Below are 20,982 nucleotides of genomic sequence, written 5' to 3'. Positions count from 1 at the left end.
CGTCTCCTCCCCCCTCTGCTCTCCCCCTCCCCTCGTCCCTCCCTCCCCCTGCTCCCCCCTTCTCTCCTCCTCCCCCTGCTCCCCCTTCCCCTCCTCCCTCTCCTCTCCCCTGCTCTCCCCCTCCCCTCCTCCCTTTCCCCTCCTCTCCCTGCTCTTCCCCTCCCCTCGCTCTCCTCCTCCCTCCGCCTCCCCTGCTCCCTCTCCTCTCTTCCCCTCTCCCCTGCTCTTCCCCTCCCCTCCCTCTCCTCCTCCCTCCGCCTCCCCTCCTCCCTCTCCTCTCTTCCCCTCTCCCCTGCTCTCCCCCTCCCCTCCCTTCCTCTCCTCCTCCCTCTCCTCTGCTCCCTCCTGCTCCCCCCTGCTCTCCGTCCTCTCCCCCTCCCCTCCCCTCCTTCCTCTCCTCTCCCCGCCCAGCTCTCCGTCCTCTCCCCGTACCCTCCCGCTGCTCTCTCCCCTCCCCGCTCCCCGCCCCTCCCCCCTTCCCGCGTCCGCGGCTGGAACGGGCTCCGGGCCCGAGGTTTCCAGGTACCCGGAAGGGGGCGGGGGCGAGGCGGCAGCGCCTGGCGGCGGCGGGCAAGAGGCGCGGCGCGGGGCGCCAAGACCCGGGGGGCGGGGAGCCGGGCCGTGCCGCCTCGCCATTGGCCGGGGCCGCCCGCCGCCCGCCGCCGATTGGCGGGTTCTCAAATTCGGGCTCAAGGCGCCAGAGGAGGTGTTTTCGCGGGGACCGCGGCCCGGGGCTGGAGCGGCGGCGCGGCGGGACGCCGCGGGGGCCCCGCCACTCGGGGCGCTCGGAGCGGGGTCTGCGCGCCTCCCCGCCCGCCCGATGCCGCCGCCCGCCCGCTGACCGCTCGCCGCGCTGCTGCCGCGCCCGCCTGGATCGCGGGGGCCCGGGGGCAGGAGGCCTCCTTCCCACGGTGGGGGTGAGCGGCGGGGCGCGGGGGGTGCAGGGGCGCGGGGGGCGCCGGCCTGGATCGCGGGGCCCCGGGGGGCAGGAGGCCTCCTTCCCACGGTGGGAGTGAGCGGCGGGGCGCGGGGGCACGGGGGGCACGGAGGCCCGAGGGCAGGAGGCCTTCCCACAGTGGGGGTGAGCGGCGGGGCGCGGGGGGCACGAGAGGCGCTGGGCCCGCGGGGGGCGGCGCAGGGTCGCGGGGACCCCGGGGGGCACGGGGGGCGCAGGGGTCGCGGGAGGCGCAGGGATCGCGGAGGCACGGGAACCCCGGGGGCGCAGGGACCGCGGGGGGGGGGGGCGGGGGCGTCGCGGGGACCCCGGGGGGCGCAGGGACCGCGGGGTCGCGGGGACCCCGGGGGGCGCAGGGGGCCGCGGGTTTGCGGGGACCCCGGGACCCACCCGGCGGCCGTCCCGCCTCCCGTGCGGCTGCTGGCGGGGATCTGGGATCGAGGCCTCGCGGCGCGGACCGTCGGGGTTCCAGGCCCCCTCCCGCGGAGCCCTGGAAGGGACTGGCCTTCCCTGCCATCTGGGGGGCTCGTTGCGCCCCTTGATCCTGGGGTTTGCTCGGGGGCGGGGAACGGGCTGCGGTGAAGCCCGGTGGGTTCCCGGCCGCTCAGGTTCCCTCCCCGCCCCCATTCAAAACCCCCTCGGAGCCGAATTCCTCCCAGTTCTTTGCGCCAAAATTAACTGACCCTGGAGACCCTGTACTTTCTGACAGATCTGCCCTACACTCTCCCGACTTGGTAACTTTGTTTTGTGCTGTTGCTTTTCGTAAAAAAAAAAAAAAAAAAAAAAAAAAAAAAATCGCATTTTTGTCGATTTTTTTTTATCCCAGGTTTTTAAGTAATTTCCCAGCGCACTTTAAATGTTCGTGTTCCTTCATGTGCTTCAGATTTGGGGGGGCGGCTTTACTCCTGGGAAGGTGTGAAGTTCATGTTCATGAGCAAGTAACAAAGAGGTATCTTTTTTTTGGAGGAGAAAACATCTGATTGTAAGATCACTCTGTAATGTAATTGTGCATTTCAGATGGAGGTAAACTGTTTAACCTTAAAAGACCTGATCAACCCCAGGCAGTCCAGACTAGATTTTGCAATCGAAGATGGGGACAATGCGCAAAAGGTAAGTGCACTTAACAACCTTAAAGCTCTAACATATTTAGGATGGCGATGTCAAATTCAATGAAGTGTTCCAGCATGCCATTTGTACTTACCTTTTAAACATCATAATTTCGATGAACATTATAGAAATGTATTTTTTTTAAAAGGTTTTATTTATTTATTCATGAGAGACATACAGAGAGAGGCAGAGACACAGGCAGAGGGAGAAGCGGGCTCCATGCAGGGAGCCCGACGTGAGACTGGATCCCTGGACTCCAGGATCACACCCTGGGCAGAAGGCGGCGCTAAACCACTGAGCCACCCGGGCTGCCCAGAAATGTCCTTTTTTAAAAAATGGAGGCATCCAAACCATTATTGTTGAGTTTCTCACTCATTGTGCAGTGGGAAGAGTCTAAGTTAGATGTAATGTTGGAACCAGTTTATATGAATCGAAGATGTGCTGCAATCAAAAGTTTATAATACTTAGAGTTGTCAAGAGTGGAATTAGGTAATGCTGTGCAGGAATGGTAGAAGCCTCAGTTCCCAAGAAAATAGACCTTATACTGTAGATGCTGGATTGTGAAAGGCTGAAATGTTCTTCGTACCGATGAACCAGCACCTAGCGGCTGTTCCATTCACCCAAAATTATGACCTGTGCCCTTCTTTGATATATAGGGAGATAAAATGACTTAGCTCACTAGCATACTCTGAATATTCAATGGTGCTCCTGCTGGTTTTGTACTAAGCCTTTCCCTCCCTTTTTGTATCCCTTGTGATTTTTAAGACCGTGGCTGTGCCTTCAAGAAACATAATGAAATAAAGTGGCCAAAGTAATGTCCAAACTGTCACCATATCGGCATCAGCACAGCTGCACTCACCAGCCAGTGCCCTACTGAAAAGGTGAATGTGTAAGCTCGTTAGCGAATGTGTAAGCATTTTTAGGCAGAAGTCAAGTAGATAAATCCAGAAACTTTGGATACAAATAGGAGCATAGCAACTTACTTGGGCATTGAACTTCTCTGGGTTCCTGGTATTATTTTTAGGTTTAGCATCAGTGGTGAAACTGCCAGGTTGCAAAGTACCTGTTATGTGGACCTTTGAAGTATGCTTAACAGCTGATAACTTTGGATAGGTGTGCTGTTGTATGTTTTTTGTAGATTTCTATTCCTAGCACTCAAAAATTTTTTGTTAGGAAAAGGAGTATACCGGAACATTACTGTTCTCAAGAGGACTTTCTAAAAATGGCCTATAAGCCCTGTGAGGATGGAAATACCCAGACTTTGAAATGTATATTGAAAGTTTTGGCTTTGGGAGTTTCAGAGCTAAACTTTTTGTTTTCTTCTATAACTTGGATGGGACAGCCTTGAAGGAATGTGTATACATTTATATAAAGCCTGAATCAGTGTTCACTTCTTTACTTCTGGGTCAGTGATTTTTTATTAAGTGCCTTCCACAAGGGCGCTCTACTCTAGTTAGCATCAGTGAGTGCTACGTCCCCTTGAACTTTGACATTTTAATGCTTGTAGAGAGAAACTCAAATTGCTCAAAAGAGATCGGAAAAGCAGTTAAAATGTCTGAAATGGAATGTATGAGCAGGGATTATTTCACCTCTCAAAGAGAAGGCAAGGGATGAGAACAGTGCTTCTGTCCAGATATTGGGGGGCATGGGTTGTCTCCTTTTTACTTTTCTATATAGTGAAGGAAGGAGGATTTTAGGGATGGTGAGAACATGGGATTTGCAGTAACATAGATCTGGGTTTGATTTCCCGCTCTGCCATTTATTAGCTCCATAATCTTGAACTAATGTTTTTTTTCGGTCACTCAGTAAATATTGATGTTCCAGGTGCTGGGATACAGTGGTTTAGGTTGCCTCACCTCTCTCAAGCCTGTTTTTTCCTTCTGTAAATCGGAGCTAATAAATAGCACCTCCCTCTTCAGGTGTTTGTAAAGCACCCAGGAATACACACTGTTGGCGCTGTCCTCGGTGGTACTGACAACTCAGAGACAAACACGTAGGCCCCTTCTCTCACTTCCCTGGGAGACTTTCATGGTCTCAGTTGCAAAACTAACCAACTGATTGGTAAGTGCCATCATAGGACCAGGGGCAAAATGTTTGGCAAAATGAAGGAGGACGAAATAAATTCACAGGGAACCTGGGGAGATTTGGGAAGCTTCACGGCAGAGGTAACATCTGGACTAAGCCTCAATGGCTGAGGATGTTCAACCTACAAAAAAACAAGAGTGAGCGAGTCGGAGATGGAGGGCAGAGGAAACAGCATGAGGTGTAGGTATTCAAGAGATGTTCAAGATACTCAGTGGCCAGAAGCTAAGCGTGCTGAAGTACTCCTTTGAAACCCTCTGAGAGATGCCTGGTACAGCGTTTTATGGGTCAGCTGGCGTTTAAAGGAATTCTTCTTCCTGACTTTCTGCATGTTGGTCAACAACTCTAAGTACTGTATTATGCATGCATCTTCTTGCTACTTGAGAATTTTTTTAAACATGTAAGAGTTTTCAATCACCCAAATCTACAGAACCTGGTTATGAGATAATAAACAAGACTCTCCTCTTAAGTTATTTATGGCTCATTTAGGGAGGCCAAAGGAAGAAAATGGATGGTTTGCACACACAGGTGAGCAATAAGGATTGAGCTGTTGGGGTGCTTTGGGAAGGAGATAACAGCTCAACAAGCAAGGGCTTGAAGAAATGAAAGCTAACTTAGGCAAGTGGACAGGAGGGGAACCAGTAAGAAGTAGAAATGAGCAAGTACATTTGGGGACAGTGGCCAGACTTGGTGAGCACTGGTTTTCTTTGAAGGTCATTCATCACTTTTAAGAGTGATGAAGAAAAAAGATGTTTGATTTGAAATATGTGTTTGTACCTGTGGGATTATATATAAATATGTGCGGGAGGCATTGGTTGCCTGGTTTTAGAATTCATGAGAGGTCCTAGCCAGATACAAATGTGGGAATGGCCAACATACAGGTTGGTTTTATTTAATTTTTATTTATTTATTTATTTTATTTATTTAATTTTTAAATTCTTTTTAAGTATATATTTTTAATTTATTGGGATGCCTGGGTGGCTCAGCGGCTGAGTGGCTGCCTTTGGCTCAGGGCATGATCCCAGAGTCCCGAGATCGAGTCCTGCATCGGGCTCCCTGCATGGAGTCTGCTTCTCCCTCTGCCTGTGTCTCTGCCTCTCTCTCTCTCTTCTGTGTGTCTCATAAATAAATAAATAAAATCTTTAAAAAAGATCTTTTATTTATTCATTGGAGAGAGAGCACAAGCGAAAAAGTGAGCAGGGGCAGAGGGAGAGGGAGAGGCAGACTCCCCACTGAGCAGGGTACCTGATGCAGGGTTCGGTCCCAGGACCCCAGGATCATGCCCGGAGCTGAAGGCAGACACTTAACCGACTGAGCCACCCAGGTGCCCCGTACAGCTTGGTTTCAGAGCCATGTACGTGAGCGTGGGTAAACTATCACAGAGAGCGTGAACAGAGAAGAGCGGAGGGCGGAGGCTGTTAAGAGTGGAAGAAGAGGAACCAAGGAAGGAGACTGAGAAGAAGCAGTCAGAGAAGTGGGTAGAGAACCAAGAGAGAAAGTGTGCCATTTCCGAAGGGCTGCGTGTTTGTAGAGCACATGGTCAGCAGTCACTGCGGTGAGGTCAAGTGAGGAATCGCGCTATTGATTTGGCAAGTGAGAGCGGGCTGGGTGAGAGCAGTGGAGCAGAATGGCCTGGTGGTTGAGGACCCCCTGGGAGATGGGCAGGAGAAAGCCCTTGGTGTGGATTACCCATTCTAGAACGTGCTCTGACGGGAAGGAGAGTAGTTGTCTGATAGCTAGCAGGAGGCCTTCCTAACATGCGGTCTTCGCAGCAAGCCCGGAGCCATCGGTGGGGTTTCAGCGGATAGCGGTCAAGGTAATGGGGTAGGGCGGGTTCGAAGAGAAGCAAGTGTGCCGTGGGCACGCGCGGAATGGGCTCCAGATGGACCTGGAAGAGCAGCTGGCCAAATGTCACCAAGGGCCTGGACAAGGCTGACAGCTGGATGTGCTCCTTGAGGGGCCGAGATCAAAGCTGTGTGAGAGACCCGGGCCGGGCTGTCCTGAGTGCAGAGCCCAGAGCCTGGACGCCAGGCCCCGGCGCGATGCTGACCGCGAGGTACAGGCCGCCCTTGCCGTGGTGCCCGGTGCCGTGCCCGGGGCGCCCGGGGGTGGGAGGGGCGGTGGGAGCCCGCAGATCCGCAGCACCGCTTCCGGGGTCTAGCACGTCACCCCACTGCCATCTAGGATGACCCGCACAGTCCTTCCCGCGTCGGGCCGGGGGCCAGGGGTCCGGCCTTTCCGTCGCTGCTGTCTTTGCCGGCATCACGACAGGCCAGGCCCCCCGGAGGCTGCGATCCTGGAGGAGTCGCCCTCTCAGCCCAGAGCCTCCGGCAAGGGCTCCCTGTGGGCCACCCTTCGGCGGCCGGGGAAGGAGTCCTGGATCCCCGAGGAGATCTCCGTGCATCCCTGTGGCCACCGACGGCGGGCCGGCCTCACTGGAACCCTCGCTTCAGCTGGGACCCCTTCTTTTATCGATAGGGAGACTTGGGCCAGAAAGAACACACAATGGGTCCCGTATCAAAAAGACACAGAGCTGAGATAAAAACCACGTTTCCAAATTCTGACTCCCTTTCCACTCACGGTGTCAGGACTGCGTTAGCCAGACAGGTGCAGCAGGGTGCACTTGAGTGCAGTGGCCTTTCTGCCCATCTGAGATCTCAGAATGCAAATCTGGGTGGCATTTTTTTTTCTTTTGATGTAGAGGTGTGGTCAATCACAACTTCACAGGTAACCTAACTGCCCTCCTGTTTTAAGTTTTACTTAAACTGCAGTGAAAATATATTGAAGTGTTGGAGGAAATAATCCACCTAAAGTATTCCTCTGTAGGGAAAAAGCAGGAGCTCCTCATTCCTATGAGTAGAGGCAGGCACCCTAGAGACAGTGCAGGAGGAGGGTAGGTCTGTCCACCTCCAGAGCTGGGACCACACCCTCTGCCACAGGGATATTTTTTGGAAAACTGGTTTATCAAGGCATGGTGTCCTTTCAGCATCTGTAAGGGGAAAGGAACTGGGCCAAAAATTGTGAGGAATGAGACGTGTGGAACTTGCTCCCTGACCTCCAGAACTGCACGGTCTCATTAATGAGTCAAGGTACGCACCGAAGAAAGTTAAATGGCCAAGTGACGTGCTGCATCGCATTAGCTCTGAGTGCCAGAATGAACAGTAATAAAGAAGGGGAGGGAGGGGAGCAGGGAACAGCTGAGTTTTATTGAGAGCTCACTATAGGCCAGGAATTACTCTAATTACCCTCAACGTTGGTATTTTTATGAACTTCATTTCCAGTTGAGAGAATTAAGATACAGTGAAGACAAGCAGCTTGCCCACGCTCCCGCTGCTGATAGGTGGCAGAGGCGGGTAAGCTGGGCCCAGAGCCTGCATGCAGAGCTACTTCCCCATACCACCTCTCCGTAGGTGCCAGTGGGGATCAGTGGCCTGCTGGGTGCCTTTTGTTGGAGCTGTGATGATGACCTCCCAGTGTGCACCCAGGACAAGCTCATTTGTAGATGCAGGATTTCAGAAACCTGCTGTCAGCTGTTTCTTACTTACCAATGACTTTTATACTGATGATGCACACTAGGAGGGACGTGTCAAAAGATATGCATAGAGGCAGTGCTGGCTGCTTACTGCTGCTGGGGTGGGAAATCATCACCCCCATCCCACCTCCTTTCTTTCCAGTGACGCCAGGGCAGAGCCTCACCGTGGCCAGCTGGCAGCTTCTGCTGATCCAAGTAACCATGAACTCTTGCCTGGAGGTGAATTCTGCTACAGAAAGAGCAGAGTCTTTTCTGTTTTCAAATGGCAAATCCTTATTTTAGGGGGAAGAAGCTTGTTTTCATTACTTGGTAGTTCCAAATGTAGCTTTCATATACTTAACTCCTTGATAGTGGACTAAAGGACATAATGGATGCATCGTTGATCTTTTCTTCTAATTATCTAAGATGATCTACTCAAAGTGTGGTCTGAGGGCTTTGGGCTAATCCAACGAACTATTGCTAAACTGCAAAAAAGTAAGAACAGAACTTGAGAGTCAAGCACTTAGCTCTAGCGATTTGATCTTGCCCCGTATGGCATCAAAGCCTATGATCAGTGGTCTCTTCCTGTTGAACAGGCGTAGATTGTTTGACCAACTCAAATGGAGACTCACAAGGGGTGGAAGTTGCAAATGAATCCTGTGAAGTAAAACCATGTATCCGTATGTGGGAGTTTGGAAATAAAAAACCCTGGTCCTTCACCATGGACAGTTCTGAAGCTCTGCTCTAGGGAAATAATAGCCCTCCTGGTTGGTTTGAAATGTGGCATTTTGTTGGATACTTTTCCGTAGATCCTGCTACTAATTGCTATATTAGCCCTGCTGAACGCTGAACTACAAAAGCATAGTTGTACTGCACTAGTTAGTGCAAACTTGTAAATAAAGAAGCAATATGGACTCAACTCACAGTTGCCCTCATCATCCCCAGCTATTACAAGTATCTACCAGGGACAGATACACTCACGACTTTGTTTACAGAGATGCCATGAGAAGTATGTTTAAAAGCAGTAGCTGAGGGGCGCCTGGGTGGCTCAGTCAGGTAAGCACCTGCTCTGGAGTTCACTTCAGGTCACGATCTCAGGGTCCTGGGATCAGCTCCACACTTGGCAGGGAGTCTGCTTGAGATTCTCTCTCCCTTCGCCCCTCCCTCTTGCTTGCTCTCTCTCTCTCTCTAAAATAAATAAAGTTTTTTTTTAAGCTTTTATTTATTCATGAGACACACACACACACACACACACACACAGAGGCAGAGACACAGGCAGAGGGAGAAGCAGGCTCCATGTGGAGAGCCTGATGCAGGACCCAGTCGCAGGACCCTGGGATCACAACCTGAGCCAAAGGCAGATGCTCAACCACTGAGCCACCTGGGTGCTCCTAAATAATTAAATCTTAAAAAAAAAAAAAAAAAAAAATGAAAGCAGTAGGTGATGATCATTTTCTCACTGAACCACTCTTGGATTCCGAGAATCCTATTTTCATTAGTCCTAGCCTGATATTTTTCAGCCCTGAACATAGGGTCTCTTTGTATCTTCATGTCTCGGTGAATCATGGGAACAAAATGCTCTTAGCCTATACCTGCCCTTTCTCTTTCTTGCTAAAAGGTCTCTCTTTTTTTTTTTTTTTTTTTTTTAAATAGGAAAACATATTTGTTGATCGCTCAAGGATGGCCCCGAAGACTCCAATAAAAAATGAACCCATTGATTTATCAAAGCAAAAAATCTTCACTCCAGAAAGAAATCCCATTACTCCAGTTAAGCTTGTTGACCAAAGGCAGCAGACAGAACCATGGACGCCCACAGCTAACCTGAAGATGCTCATTAGTGCTGCCAGCCCGGACATAAGAGACCGGGAGAAGAAAAAGGGACTGTTCAGACCCATTGAAAACAAGGATGATGCCTTTACAGACTCCCTGCAGGTAAACAGGCTGCACTCCTCAGGCTTTACAGAATTTTTAAATTTTTACTTGATTATATGCATGTCATAAAATTCTCCACTATTCAGTTATTCTTGAGCCAAAAGCAATATTAAACTTAATGTCTCTCTCTCGCTTTACTTTTTTTGCTATTGGGGTGGTTTAATGGCATGTCAAATGTCTGTAATGGTAAAATGCCTTTAGGTAGGTTAGACAGTATCTTTCATCTACAAATCCCTGCTTACTTATAGATATCAAAATATATCAAAACTTAATATCTTATTTATAGCTGAAATGGAATTCTGTCTCATTTTTTTCATAATGAATGCTATTTTCTCTTCTGTATGCTACTGCCTTGACTACTCCCAGTACACATTTTTAAAATGGTCATTTTTAAGCCAAACCATTTAGTAAGTTTGATTCAGTGAAGAAGTTTGGATTTTTTTTTTTTTTTTAATGCTGCTGCAACTTGTAATTTTGTTCTGACTTTGAGGGAAATTTCATTATTTTTATATATGTTCAGTTCTTTAGTTTGAGGCCTTAAAGTTAAATCATCTTTAAGTTATCTGTCCTTTGGGGAACCAGGGCTATAGAATAAACAGCATATATATATATACTTAAAAAAAATTAATGGTCAGTAATTTTCACTCTCCCTTCAAACTTTTTCCAAGATTTGTTTAGAAAAGTTAGTTATTTCTCCATTTTTCCTCCTTTTGGGGATTTTTTGTGCTATAAAAATTACCAAAATGAAGAAATTGGAACAGGAGAAGAGAAAAAGATGTCCTGAATCTGATTTTGGGTGCTAAAGATATTATGTACATGATAAGTATATTTTATATGACCAAATATTCTATCAAAAGGTAGTGAAGAATCAATTTAAAGACATTCCTCAGTAATTTTTAAGACTATAAAGGGATTCTATGCCCCAGAATTTTGAGAACTACTGTTCTTGAGTATATACATCTAGTAGTGAAATTATTAAGTCATTGGATATGCAAATATCCACAAAGTAATTGCTTTCCCAAGTGCTATTTTCCTCCACCAATAATACATGAACATTTGTTGATCCACATCTCCTCTGACGCTGTTGATGCTGTCAAATTTATTAATTTCTGCCAATCTAATGGGTATACAGTTGTGTATTTTTGTGTGGCAGTCGTTTGCTTTTCCTTGGTTACTAATGCATCTAAGCCCTTTTCCACATGTTTACTGGCCACCATGTTTTTTTCCCCTCTTTTGTGAAGTGTCTGTTCATATTCTTTGCTGATTATTATTGGGTTCTTTTTTTTACAATGCTGATATGTAAGAGTTTATTGTATAATCTTGAAAACAAACCTTTTTGTGTTCACTGTGTTACATTTCAATTTGGTGCTTGTCTTTTTTGACGTTGCTTGTAATCAGTTGTCCCCGCCTAACTATTTATGTAGTCCTTCCTTCTTGTTCTCCTAAGTTGGTAGTGCTATCTCTGTCATCTGTTTCTTGGCTGTCTTCTGTTCCTTTGGTCAATCTGTGCATCCCTACATCAATACCATGTTTTAATAAGGCTTGATATCAGGTAAAGCAAGACTCACCTTATTTTGCTTCAGAGTGTGTGGGCTATTCTCTGCTTTTTGTTTTTCTGTATATACTTCAGATCGGATTTTAATTGGGATTGCATTGCATGTTAGATTAACTTGAGAAGAATAAACCTGTTTATGATACTGAGCCCTCCTATCCATGAAGATAGTATATTTCTCTAAGTTTTGAGTGCTTTTCCCTAAGATCTAAGTTTTAATATTTTACACAAATAGATTTTTGCTAGATTTGTTCCTAAAAACTTCATCATTCTTATTGCTGTTGTAAATAATGTCTTTTCATTTCATTTTCTGTTACTACTGTATGGCAACATGGGTGGTTTTTTAAATGTAGTTTTGCTTTTACAGCTACCTTGCTGAGTTCACTTATTATTTTTCATAAGTTGCCTGAGATACTTATGAGTTTTATATGTAAACAGTTGTGTCTTCTGCAGGATGAAAGGTTTGCTTATTCTTTTCTAATCCCTTACCTCACTTTCTTTTTCTTGTCCTCATGCACCATCTAGGATCTTCAATATGATGTAGAAGAGGAACAGTGATAATGGGCACCCTTATCATTTTCTGGATTTTGAGGGAACGCTTCCAAGATTTTCCCATTAAGACATGTGTTTGCTGTTGGGTTTTTATGGATACACTTTTTACTAAAGAAGTTCTCTTAGGCATTTTTGAGAATCATGAATGGGTGTTAAATTTAGCAAATGCTTTTTCTGAAGCCATTAAGATCATCATATCACTTTTCTCCTTGAATTTGTTCATTGAAAAGCCTTTTACTTTCTCAGGCTTGAATTGAGCCTTTTTCAAATGTGGGTTGATGAGACAAGGGCACTACTTTAGTGTACTTAAAATAAAGAATAAGGAGCAGTAAGATTTAGCTGCCCTTGTTCAGTTCCATCAACCCTTAGCCAGTTGTAAAAATAAAACACTTTGGTGACACAGTGCACGCCAGTGATCTCAGACATTTATGTCAATAGAAATCACCCAAGATCTAGATTCTGATACATCAAGTCTGGGATGCGGCTTGAGACTCTGTATCTAACAAGCTCCTGGTGATGCTGACCTAGTGAGTACATTAGTAGCGAGGGTGTAACAAGCCATAAACAACTTCGTTTATCATTTTTTCAGCTTTTAACCAAAAGACTCATCCTCAAGTTTCAAAGGAGAAAAAATTCAGTCCAAAGAAAACAATCAGTAAAATGTAAAGAAAATTGGAGTAGGAAATTTTGTATTTTATCCAGAATCTAGGATGGTATGGACTGGGACATCCCCCTCAATTTGCCAATAACTCATTCTCACTTCTCTGTGCATTTCTCTTCCATTTTTCATGCACTTTCTCTGTTAGGAATTAACTGTGACATCTCTCCCTTTTGTCTGCCTTTTATAGCTTGATGTTGTTGGAGACGGTTCTGTGGACGAATTTGAAAAACAACGGCCAAGCAGAAAACAGAAAAGTCTAGGACTCCTGTGCCAAAAGTTTCTAGCTCGCTATCCAAGTTATCCCTTGTCAAGCGAGAAAACCACCATCTCTCTAGATGAAGTTGCTGTCAGTCTTGGTATGTATCATCAGATTACCTAGAGGCCTGTGCGTAGTCACAGTGGGAAACTGGTTTCCTCGGGCAAGCCAAAGTCCTCAGATGGCTTCTCATTAAGTAAAGAGCGGACTCCAAACAGTAAGGACAGAGGAGCAAGTCGAGCTTCCTTCTGTCATTGAATTTCTCATCCTTATGTATAGGATTCCAGGGAGTCTTCTAGGCCTGAGGGTCAAACAAAAATTTTTTTTTCTAACCTTACAAAATACTTGTATAAAAGACTCACATTAAAAATTAATATATAATTTTAATTTCATATTATTACAGACAAGATAAAAATTAAAAGTATCTTGCTGTTTGTCCTTAATAATGCTTCTGAGAGTTCAGACCTGGCGTTATTTCTGTTAATCAAACGGGATTTGAGAGCAAGAGCATTAGATTTGAAGCAATAGACTGTGATATTCACAGCGCACCTGCCAAACTAGGAGAAGCACATCTGGACATAGCTCAAACAGCTAAACCTTATAACAAAGAGGAGGAGTGCATGTGTTCACACGGCTTGGGTGTGTGTAATGTGCAGTGGTGTTTGGGCAGTAAATAAGTAGACTGCTGCCTCAGAATAGAGACCCCTAGTGGACATTGCAGTTCGTCTAAGGGTAAACCTATTGTTGACAGTCTAATTAGCAGAAATCACAGTGATTTGAAGGTCTGCGATGTCCCCTTAAAAAATGAGGTTGTACATACAGATAGAAAAAATCAACTAAACAGGCCTTATGATACATTATATTTTTTTAAAGATGTATTTTTTTTATTTATTTTTTATTTATTTATGGTAGTCCCAGAGCGAGAGAGAGAGAGAGAGGCAGAGACACAGGCAGAGGGAGAAGCAGGCTCCATGTACCGGGAGCCCGACGTGGGATTCGATCCCGGGTCTCCAGGATCGCGCCCTGGGCCAAAGGCAGGCGCTAAACCGCTGTGCCACCCAGGGATCCCTACATTATATTTTTAATTTCTTTTTTTTTTTGGTTCTCTTTCTTCCCCTAGCCCTGAGAAATGTGCCCCAGTAGATGATTGTCAATCTGAATTACTCAAACTGATGACTAAAAATATTTTAGTTACTGGAAACTGAGATAATGAGGAAGCAGTGGGTTGTGATAGAAAGACCATGGGCTGGGCTTTGGGTCGGATGGGGCTGGGTTTGAAGCCCAGCTCTCCAATTTATAGGCCATGAGAGTTTTAAAAAGTTAATTAACCTTTTCCTGTCTATAATGTAAGGATCATAGCACCTACCCTTGCAGAAACGTAGCAAAGTTGGGGATAATGTTAGCAACATGCCCAGCTCGGGACCTAGCCTGGGTAACTCTGTGACGTGGAACAGTTTCTGTTCAACTCTTACTAGATCTCTCTGCCCTCCCCAGATTGCCCTCTCAGCCTCTAGGAAGAGGAAGTATGGTGCCTCGATTGAGGAGTCCAGAAGTAGAATACAGTATTTGGCATTGGTGCCAATGAAACAAGAAGGGGAATGTGACCCACTTGAATAGAGGCTTAGGATACACCCAAACAAGGCACAGGGTCCTGGAAACTAGTCTTACAGAGGACGAGGGTAAAACAATAGCATGCAGTGTCCTCCCTGGGGTTCGTGAAGCCAGCTTCCTCCACATACCAGCCTCCATCTGGGGACCTTGCACTTAATGTCCATGCAGGAGATATAAGGTTGGATGTTAGAAGGCTATGTTTCTGATCCAGGGGTGGGCCTGGGGGGAAGGGCAGACAGGAAACTGGACTCCTACTCCATGTGAGCTGAAGGTGCCCATGTTATGGCCGGTAGGAGCAGAACTCCAGAGATTTTTGCAAATGGCTTCCTAATGTCTCATGATCACCCACTCCTGCCAAATGAACCTGCCATCTCTCTTCACATGAGGTCCAAAAACAGAGTCCCTTCTTGGACGTTATTTCAGTGGCAACCACTTCTTGGGGTTCAGTCTAAACTTCATGCTGTGTCCCAGGTCACAGCTATAAGAACAGATGCTAACCAGAAATGTTCAGAGTATTTCAATCGCATTATTTCCCAGATTGTGGTCCTACGTAGATTTGACATGGATATTACAGGTAAGAAGTTAAAGAATTAGAAGTACCTGGCTCAGGTGGGTGGTTCAGTTGGTTAAGCATCCGACTCTTGATTTTGGCTCTCAGGTCATGATCTCAGGATTGTCAGATTGAGCCCCAAGTCAGGCTTGGTGCTGAGCACCCAGGGGATCTACTTGAGATTCTCTCCCTCTTCCCTGCCCTGCCCACTGCTTGAGCTCGCTCTTGCTCTCTCAAATAAATAATCAGTCTTTAAAAAAAAAAAAAAAAAAAAAAGGTAAAAGAACTAGGAGTGACCTCGGTAAGTGGACAATAGAACAGACTTAGAAATGAATTTATTGGACTGAGAGATGCTCTTGAGAAGCTCCATCGAGGACTTAGGGAAGCATGGTAATAACTGCTAAACCCTTGAAGGAGTAACTAATGCCATGACTAGGATTAATAGGATTGTGTTGATACAGAAAGGGAAAAAACCTTCCTGACAGAGCAAGCCACTCAGTAACCTGAAGTTCTTGAGACCTGTGAAATGGAACTTTTTAGTGTACCGGCCAGTAGACCGTTAAACTCGGTCCAGATTGAAAAGATGATTATCTAGGCAGGCAGCTACCTCATTGGCTTTTACCAACACCACCTTTTAAACACCCATTGTGCACATTAAACATTTATCTTACCCTCCAAGTGGTCAGAATCTTCCTTTATTTTCCCCTTCTTAGTATTTCTATCTACTAGATGGGGATTTAGCAGATTGTATCTAATACAAAATAACAAAACAGCCCAGCATATGGCTGGCCCTGGGGTGTCTCAGTTGCATTCACATGACATTTCTAATGGGAAGGTTTATAGAATGTTACACTCTAAACAAGATGTGCTAATATATGAAAACAGACTGGAATAAAAAGCCAGGCGGATCTGGTCAAGGGACTGCTGACTGCCCCTGCCAGCAACTTCCAGCAGGCATCTGGCACTGAAGCCTGAGCTTCTGAGGGTGAAGAGCTTCTCAGGGTCATGAGCCGAAATGTTCTGATTGACTGTGGAATGCGTCTTTATGCATATGATAGAACTTTACTTCACCTCCAAAGTTTTCATCGCAATTTGCTCAATTTCTTTTGTTAAATCCTAGAAAGGCCAGAAGCTACATTCACTGAGTCTGCTCGGATTATGTAACCACTCCTGGCAAGTGAGCAGAAAGAGGGCATCTTTGTAGCTGGACCAGTTTTCTGGGAGCTGCCTGCAGCCTTTTGTTATGGGGACTTAGATGAGAGCAAAGGAGCCAGTGGGTTCCAGAAGCCTTAAGGGCCTGTTGCACAACAGGATGAGTCAGAGGAAAGTTTTAAACTCTGTTTCTGCTGTGACCTCTCATGCTAGCAGGGATTTTAGGTATTTCCAATGGTGTGCAGAAAGCATTTACAAAATAATATACAAACAGTAGATGAAATTCACACCCTGTTTTAGACCTTTTATATTTATGGCCACATTTAATCCTTGTGACCTTATGAGATGAATATGAAAGCACAGAAAGATGAAGTAACTCCCCTGGATCATGCAACTAGTAAGGGATAAAGCAGGGTTGATTCAGATCCAGGCAGCCTGACCTCAAAGCCCCCATGCATAACGGCTATAAATATTTTTGGTAAATGTGATAGGCAGCTCATAATCCTAGCTATTTTGAGAGCGTTGAGAAAGTGTGTAGACAATCGATGAACTTCATGGTCAGCCTGTATTGTACATCAAGAGTCTGTGCTTCACCACTGGGCTGTTTGGCCCAAATGCCTGTGAGTGAGAACACAGGGACAGTTATCATCGGTGGCCAGGATGAACAAAAGGAAACTTGTGTGTTGTTCAGCCGTGGCTGTGGCTTCCTCCAGCAACTTGAAAAGGGTGCCCGAGCTCTTGACTCTTGAGTTTCCAATGCAAAATAGGAAACAAAATATTTGCCATCTGTTTTCCTAACTGGGCCATTAAGAGAGTTAAGAAGATAATTATTTCACATCATTCAAACTCCAGGAAGGGAGAGAATTGTCCAAATGAGGTGTCATGCATTGGACACAGTTTATTTTACAGTCTGCATAGTTAGGAATACAAGTCCAAATCAACCAGACAGCGTTCATCAAGTGTCCGTTAGACACAGTAGTACATGTGTTGCTCAATCCCACCTGTTTATCATGCTGAAATGTTTGTGTGGCTTACCTAACAGGTCTAAAGAAAAGACATATTAGTGTTTACGTAATAGAGATGGAACTCTATCATCTGTGTCTGGGTGGATGTTTTATCCTAGCTCTTGTTGAGGATTGGATCCCAAGAACAAGAAAGAAAAATCATCTCTCTTGCTTGCATCTTTGTGAGTTGAGTTCGTAGAGCATCTGTACTTGCTATTATACGGGATATCATGTAGTTTACAGACATGGTCCAAGCCCCCAAGGAAATTTTTACTCAAAAATGTTTGCCTGCACGATGGTCAACTTTTATTTTTCAAACAGGCGTTGAAAGGAGACGTATCTATGACATTGTAAATGTGCTGGAATCACTGCATCTGGTCAGCCGGGTGGCCAAGAATCAATATGGCTGGCATGGACGGCACAGCCTGCCAAAAACCCTGAGGAGCCTCCAGAGACTGGGAGAGGAGCAGAAATATGAAGAGCAGATGGCACATCTCCAACAGAAGGAGCTAGAGCTGATGGATTATAAACTCGGAGAACGTAAAAAAGATGGCTACCCAGATTCTCAGGATCAGCAGTTACTGGATTTCTCTGAACCCGACTATCCCTCTTGTGAGTGCACTGTAACCACCCAAGTAGTGGCAGAGGGGGAGCGATGGTCTCTTCCGTAGAAATTCACTGCTAAGGTGGGAAATGCCAGACTGATAGCCCGGGAGGGAGATGCCCTCCTGTCTACTGGAGAAAGGGAGACAGATGGCTCCCCAACCGGGCTTCCCACTTGACCTCACGTCAAGCTTGTCTAGTGGCAGTTCACTTGGTATTTGGTACGTTTGGACCACAGATCGCTGACAGTGCTCCCAGTTTAGATCGACAGCCCCATGCTGACTTCTGTTTGTGAGCCTGTAAGGAATTTCTACTGTGAAAGAAGTTATCTTTTCAGAGAATTAAATATTTAAGATTATATTTAGAGTAGATTACTTAGAAGAGAACCTTTTGGGGAGAACTTGATAAGAAAGATCGATAACCCCTCCTGTCATTTGATGCTTTTTAAAAGTGTGTATCTATATTGTTCTTCCCTTCCTGTTTTAACCGTGGGCCTCCAGCCTTCTCACCCTGTTCCCCATTGCTAAGATGATAAAGTACAAGTATCACTCACATTTCACTTGCAAGTATAACAGGAATGGAAACGTGGGCCTGGTTTTCATTAGATTTACTGCCTCGTGCCTTTTCGCTCCACCCTGTGAGCCAGTTCTTATCCTAGTCACCAGAGGAGACCGCCATCTGTCGGGAATGGTTTGCCTGCCATCTGCAGCAGCACACATCTGATCAGTGTCTCTCTCCTGTTCATTCATAGCTTATTTCTTCACTTACTTCTGAAAAGCGATGGACAAGGCGAGTGCCTACTGTGTTTCAAATATTCTAGATACTGTGGGCACAGAGATATAAAAAAAAGTTCTTGGCCTTGAGGGAGGAGTTGATGTTCTGAAAACAGTCCCTGAGGTCTGTCCAGTCCTATTACCCTTCTGCATTAATCTTTTCAAAAAGTTGCTTCTGGAAAAATAATTCATGGATTGCGTTCTGTGAAGTAGGAGTATAAAGCTTTAAGAGTAGTGTCAAATATGCATTTCAGGGTTTATGCCTACTGTAGAGTAATTTTATAAGCCATGAGAAAATCCGTCTCATTTTTTGGGGCGCGTGGCTGGCTCAGTTGGTAGAGCATGCAACTCTGGATCTCAGGGTCATGAGTGGGACCTCCACGTTGGATGTAGAGATGACTTTAAAAAAAGAAAGAAAAGGATAATCCACCTAATTTCTTTAAGAGCCATCTTTTTGTAATGTGTGTCCAGTCGGCTTCTGCCTATAACCAGAGTGATCTTTCCATCTGCTGTTAGGGTTCGTGGTTCTGGCAGACCCTGAATACCGTCTTTCATGTGGTAAATTGTTTTGATGCTTTTGTTTCATTCCCTTTGTAGCATCTGCAAACAGTAGGAAAGACAAGTCTCTGAGAATCATGAGCCAGAAGTTTGTCATGCTGTTCCTTGTCTCCAAGACCAAGATCATTACTCTTGATGTGGCGGCCAAAATACTAATAGAAGAAAGCCAGGATACCCCGGACCATAGTAAATTTAAAAGTAAGGATCTTTACCTAAATCCACTTATCACTACCACAAGGGTAGGATTTCCTATGTGGATGTTTTCTGCCTCTGAGTTTGAAAAAATAATTTTTTTTCTTCCTGCACCCTTGGGGCTGTGAGAGGTAAGTTAGTAAATACTAGAATCCCCACTAAAGTTCTGTCTGAAGCCTCTTCCCCAGCAGTTGGAGTGGATGGTGGAAGCAGATGCCAGCTCACAGGTGCAGGTCAGGGGGGGTGTAGGACACGTTGCATTTCTCTTTAGTATCGCTGCCTCCAAGACGGCATGTCTGAGTTTTCTTTCCCCTTTTTTCCTCACCCCCCTGCCTACTCTCCTGATGGGTGGAGATGAAAGTTGTCTGCAGGTAAGAACCAGAGGAATGACCAGGGTAGGGTAGGGGTGGTGGGACACGGCTGCTGGGCAAGGAGAGAGCTTCCAGGTTTCACACCCAGGGTGGCTTCCTTCTCTGTCAGCCTGGGTGGAGCCAAATAACCTTGGCTGCCGGTAGACCCTTCAAGCCCCAGGAAGCCATGAGCTTTCTCTGCTTTTTCTGTTTCCATTGGAATTATAGCCACTGTGCAGGAGAAACACCTAGATAGAATTCAGCTCTATCAGGCTTTGGAAGAAAATTGTTTCTGGGGTGAATGTTTGATGTTTCTGGACCATAATCACAGCTCCTTTCCTTGATATTAGCCCCAAGGTCAAGTGGATTTCCTACCTGGAAATTGAGTTCTTGAATAGAAATTACTCTCTGGGTATAGCCCTGACTGTCGAATGCCTTACCAGCCCTTCTGGATTTCTCCTCTAGTCCCGGCATTTTTGAATGTCTCTCCCCAAACCTCCTAGGCTCAGGGAATGCCCCCCCCCACCAGGTGGCCAGGATTCAGGTGAGGAGCTGCCTGTCATCAGCACAGCTGAACCTCATAACCACCTTGAGCCCAAAAACGCTCTCATGTGCCCAGGAGCGCGGCCTCACAGGAGGCTCTAGGGAATCCCTGTCGTTTTTACAGGCCAGCTGCCTGCTAGAGCTGGTGCCACCACCTGCCCGGAGAAACTCAGAGCTAGCTTACGCCGCGCCACACATCAGAATTACCTTTATGAAGCCTTTAATTACAGCCCGTTTTCCTCCCTTGGTGTTTTCGCAATCTCAGCGCTCCCTGCTTGTCACCAGGTGCCTCTGACAAGGGGTGTGAAGTTGTGGAAGGGGAAGGACACACTGACCTTCCCTTAGTTTGTGTCCTCAGATACATCAGATATATAAATCCCAGGTGCTTGCGTGACAGAGTCATCGGCCTCTGCTGCACCCCGCTGCTTCCTGCTGGAGGTGTGGGTGGGGCCGAGAAAAGTGACCTGTCACGTAAACTAAAATGTAATGGTGTCCAGACCGCGTGACCATAACTGTGTTTTATATCTTTAAGCAAAGGTACGACGCCTCTATGACATAGCCAACGTTCTGACCAGCTTGGCCCTGATAAAGAAAGTGCACGTAACCGAGGAGCGAGGCCGGAAACCAGCCTTCAAATGGATCGGGCCTGTGGACTTCAGCTCCAGTGGTAAGGTCGCATGGTTTTGCCGGGCGTCTGTTTTATTTACAATCCCCAATTCCTTTTCCAACTCAGGCAGCTTCCACACGGTGAGATCGATCTTCATTTCCCACAACCCATGTCACTGGTCAAAACTAGACGAGTGGTGTCACTCGGGACAGTGAGCGATACAGTCCCTAAGTGGTGTGTGCGGCCGGCGTCCGTACCGCAGGAAGGGAAATCCTGAGAGCTTATAACGTGGGGGTTTCTGTAAGTATTACATTCTGGCTCATTAGCATTTTTCATCTTATTCCAGCGTTTCTGGACGTTTGGGATTGAGGGTTAAAAATAACACTTCTTATAAACTCTCGTTTCTGCATCAGAATGAAGCATTATTTTCT

General features: G+C 46.4%; 1 protein-coding gene and 1 long non-coding RNA gene across 7 annotated transcripts in view; one reads left to right on the top strand and one right to left on the bottom strand.

Annotated features, from left to right (window-relative positions):
- Window positions 1-445: 445 nt before the first annotated feature.
- E2F7 (E2F transcription factor 7) overlaps window positions 446-20,982 on the top strand; it is a 40,616-nt gene continuing 20,079 nt past the window's right edge. For 4 of the 6 annotated variants that reach the window (XM_077845584.1, XM_077845585.1, XM_077845583.1 and 1 more), the window contains exons 1-7: window positions 784-917; window positions 1,973-2,065; window positions 9,309-9,587; window positions 12,540-12,708; window positions 17,247-17,537; window positions 18,899-19,057; window positions 20,477-20,611. In XM_077845584.1, the coding sequence (XP_077701710.1) occupies window positions 1,973-2,065; window positions 9,309-9,587; window positions 12,540-12,708; window positions 17,247-17,537; window positions 18,899-19,057; window positions 20,477-20,611 (1,126 nt within the window). In that variant the 5' untranslated portion in view covers window positions 784-917. Of the gene's footprint in view, window positions 523-783; window positions 918-1,972; window positions 2,066-9,308; window positions 9,588-12,539; window positions 12,709-17,246; window positions 17,538-18,898; window positions 19,058-20,476; window positions 20,612-20,982 lie in introns of those variants that run through there. The other 2 variants (XM_077845581.1, XM_077845582.1) reach the window with 2 other exon arrangements.
- Window positions 12,845-20,480, bottom strand: LOC144282219 (uncharacterized). Its single transcript, XR_013350560.1, has 2 exons — window positions 20,152-20,480; window positions 12,845-18,901 (listed from the first exon to the last, which is right to left on the bottom strand). It is a non-coding gene; the product is annotated as an uncharacterized LOC144282219 (long non-coding RNA).

Source organism: Canis aureus, chromosome 13 (genome assembly GCF_053574225.1).
Source record: "Canis aureus isolate CA01 chromosome 13, VMU_Caureus_v.1.0, whole genome shotgun sequence".
Classification (NCBI taxonomy): domain Eukaryota; kingdom Metazoa; phylum Chordata; class Mammalia; order Carnivora; family Canidae; genus Canis; species Canis aureus.
The sequence above is the reverse complement of the archived record's forward strand: the minus strand, read 5'-3'. Positions and strand labels throughout refer to the sequence as shown.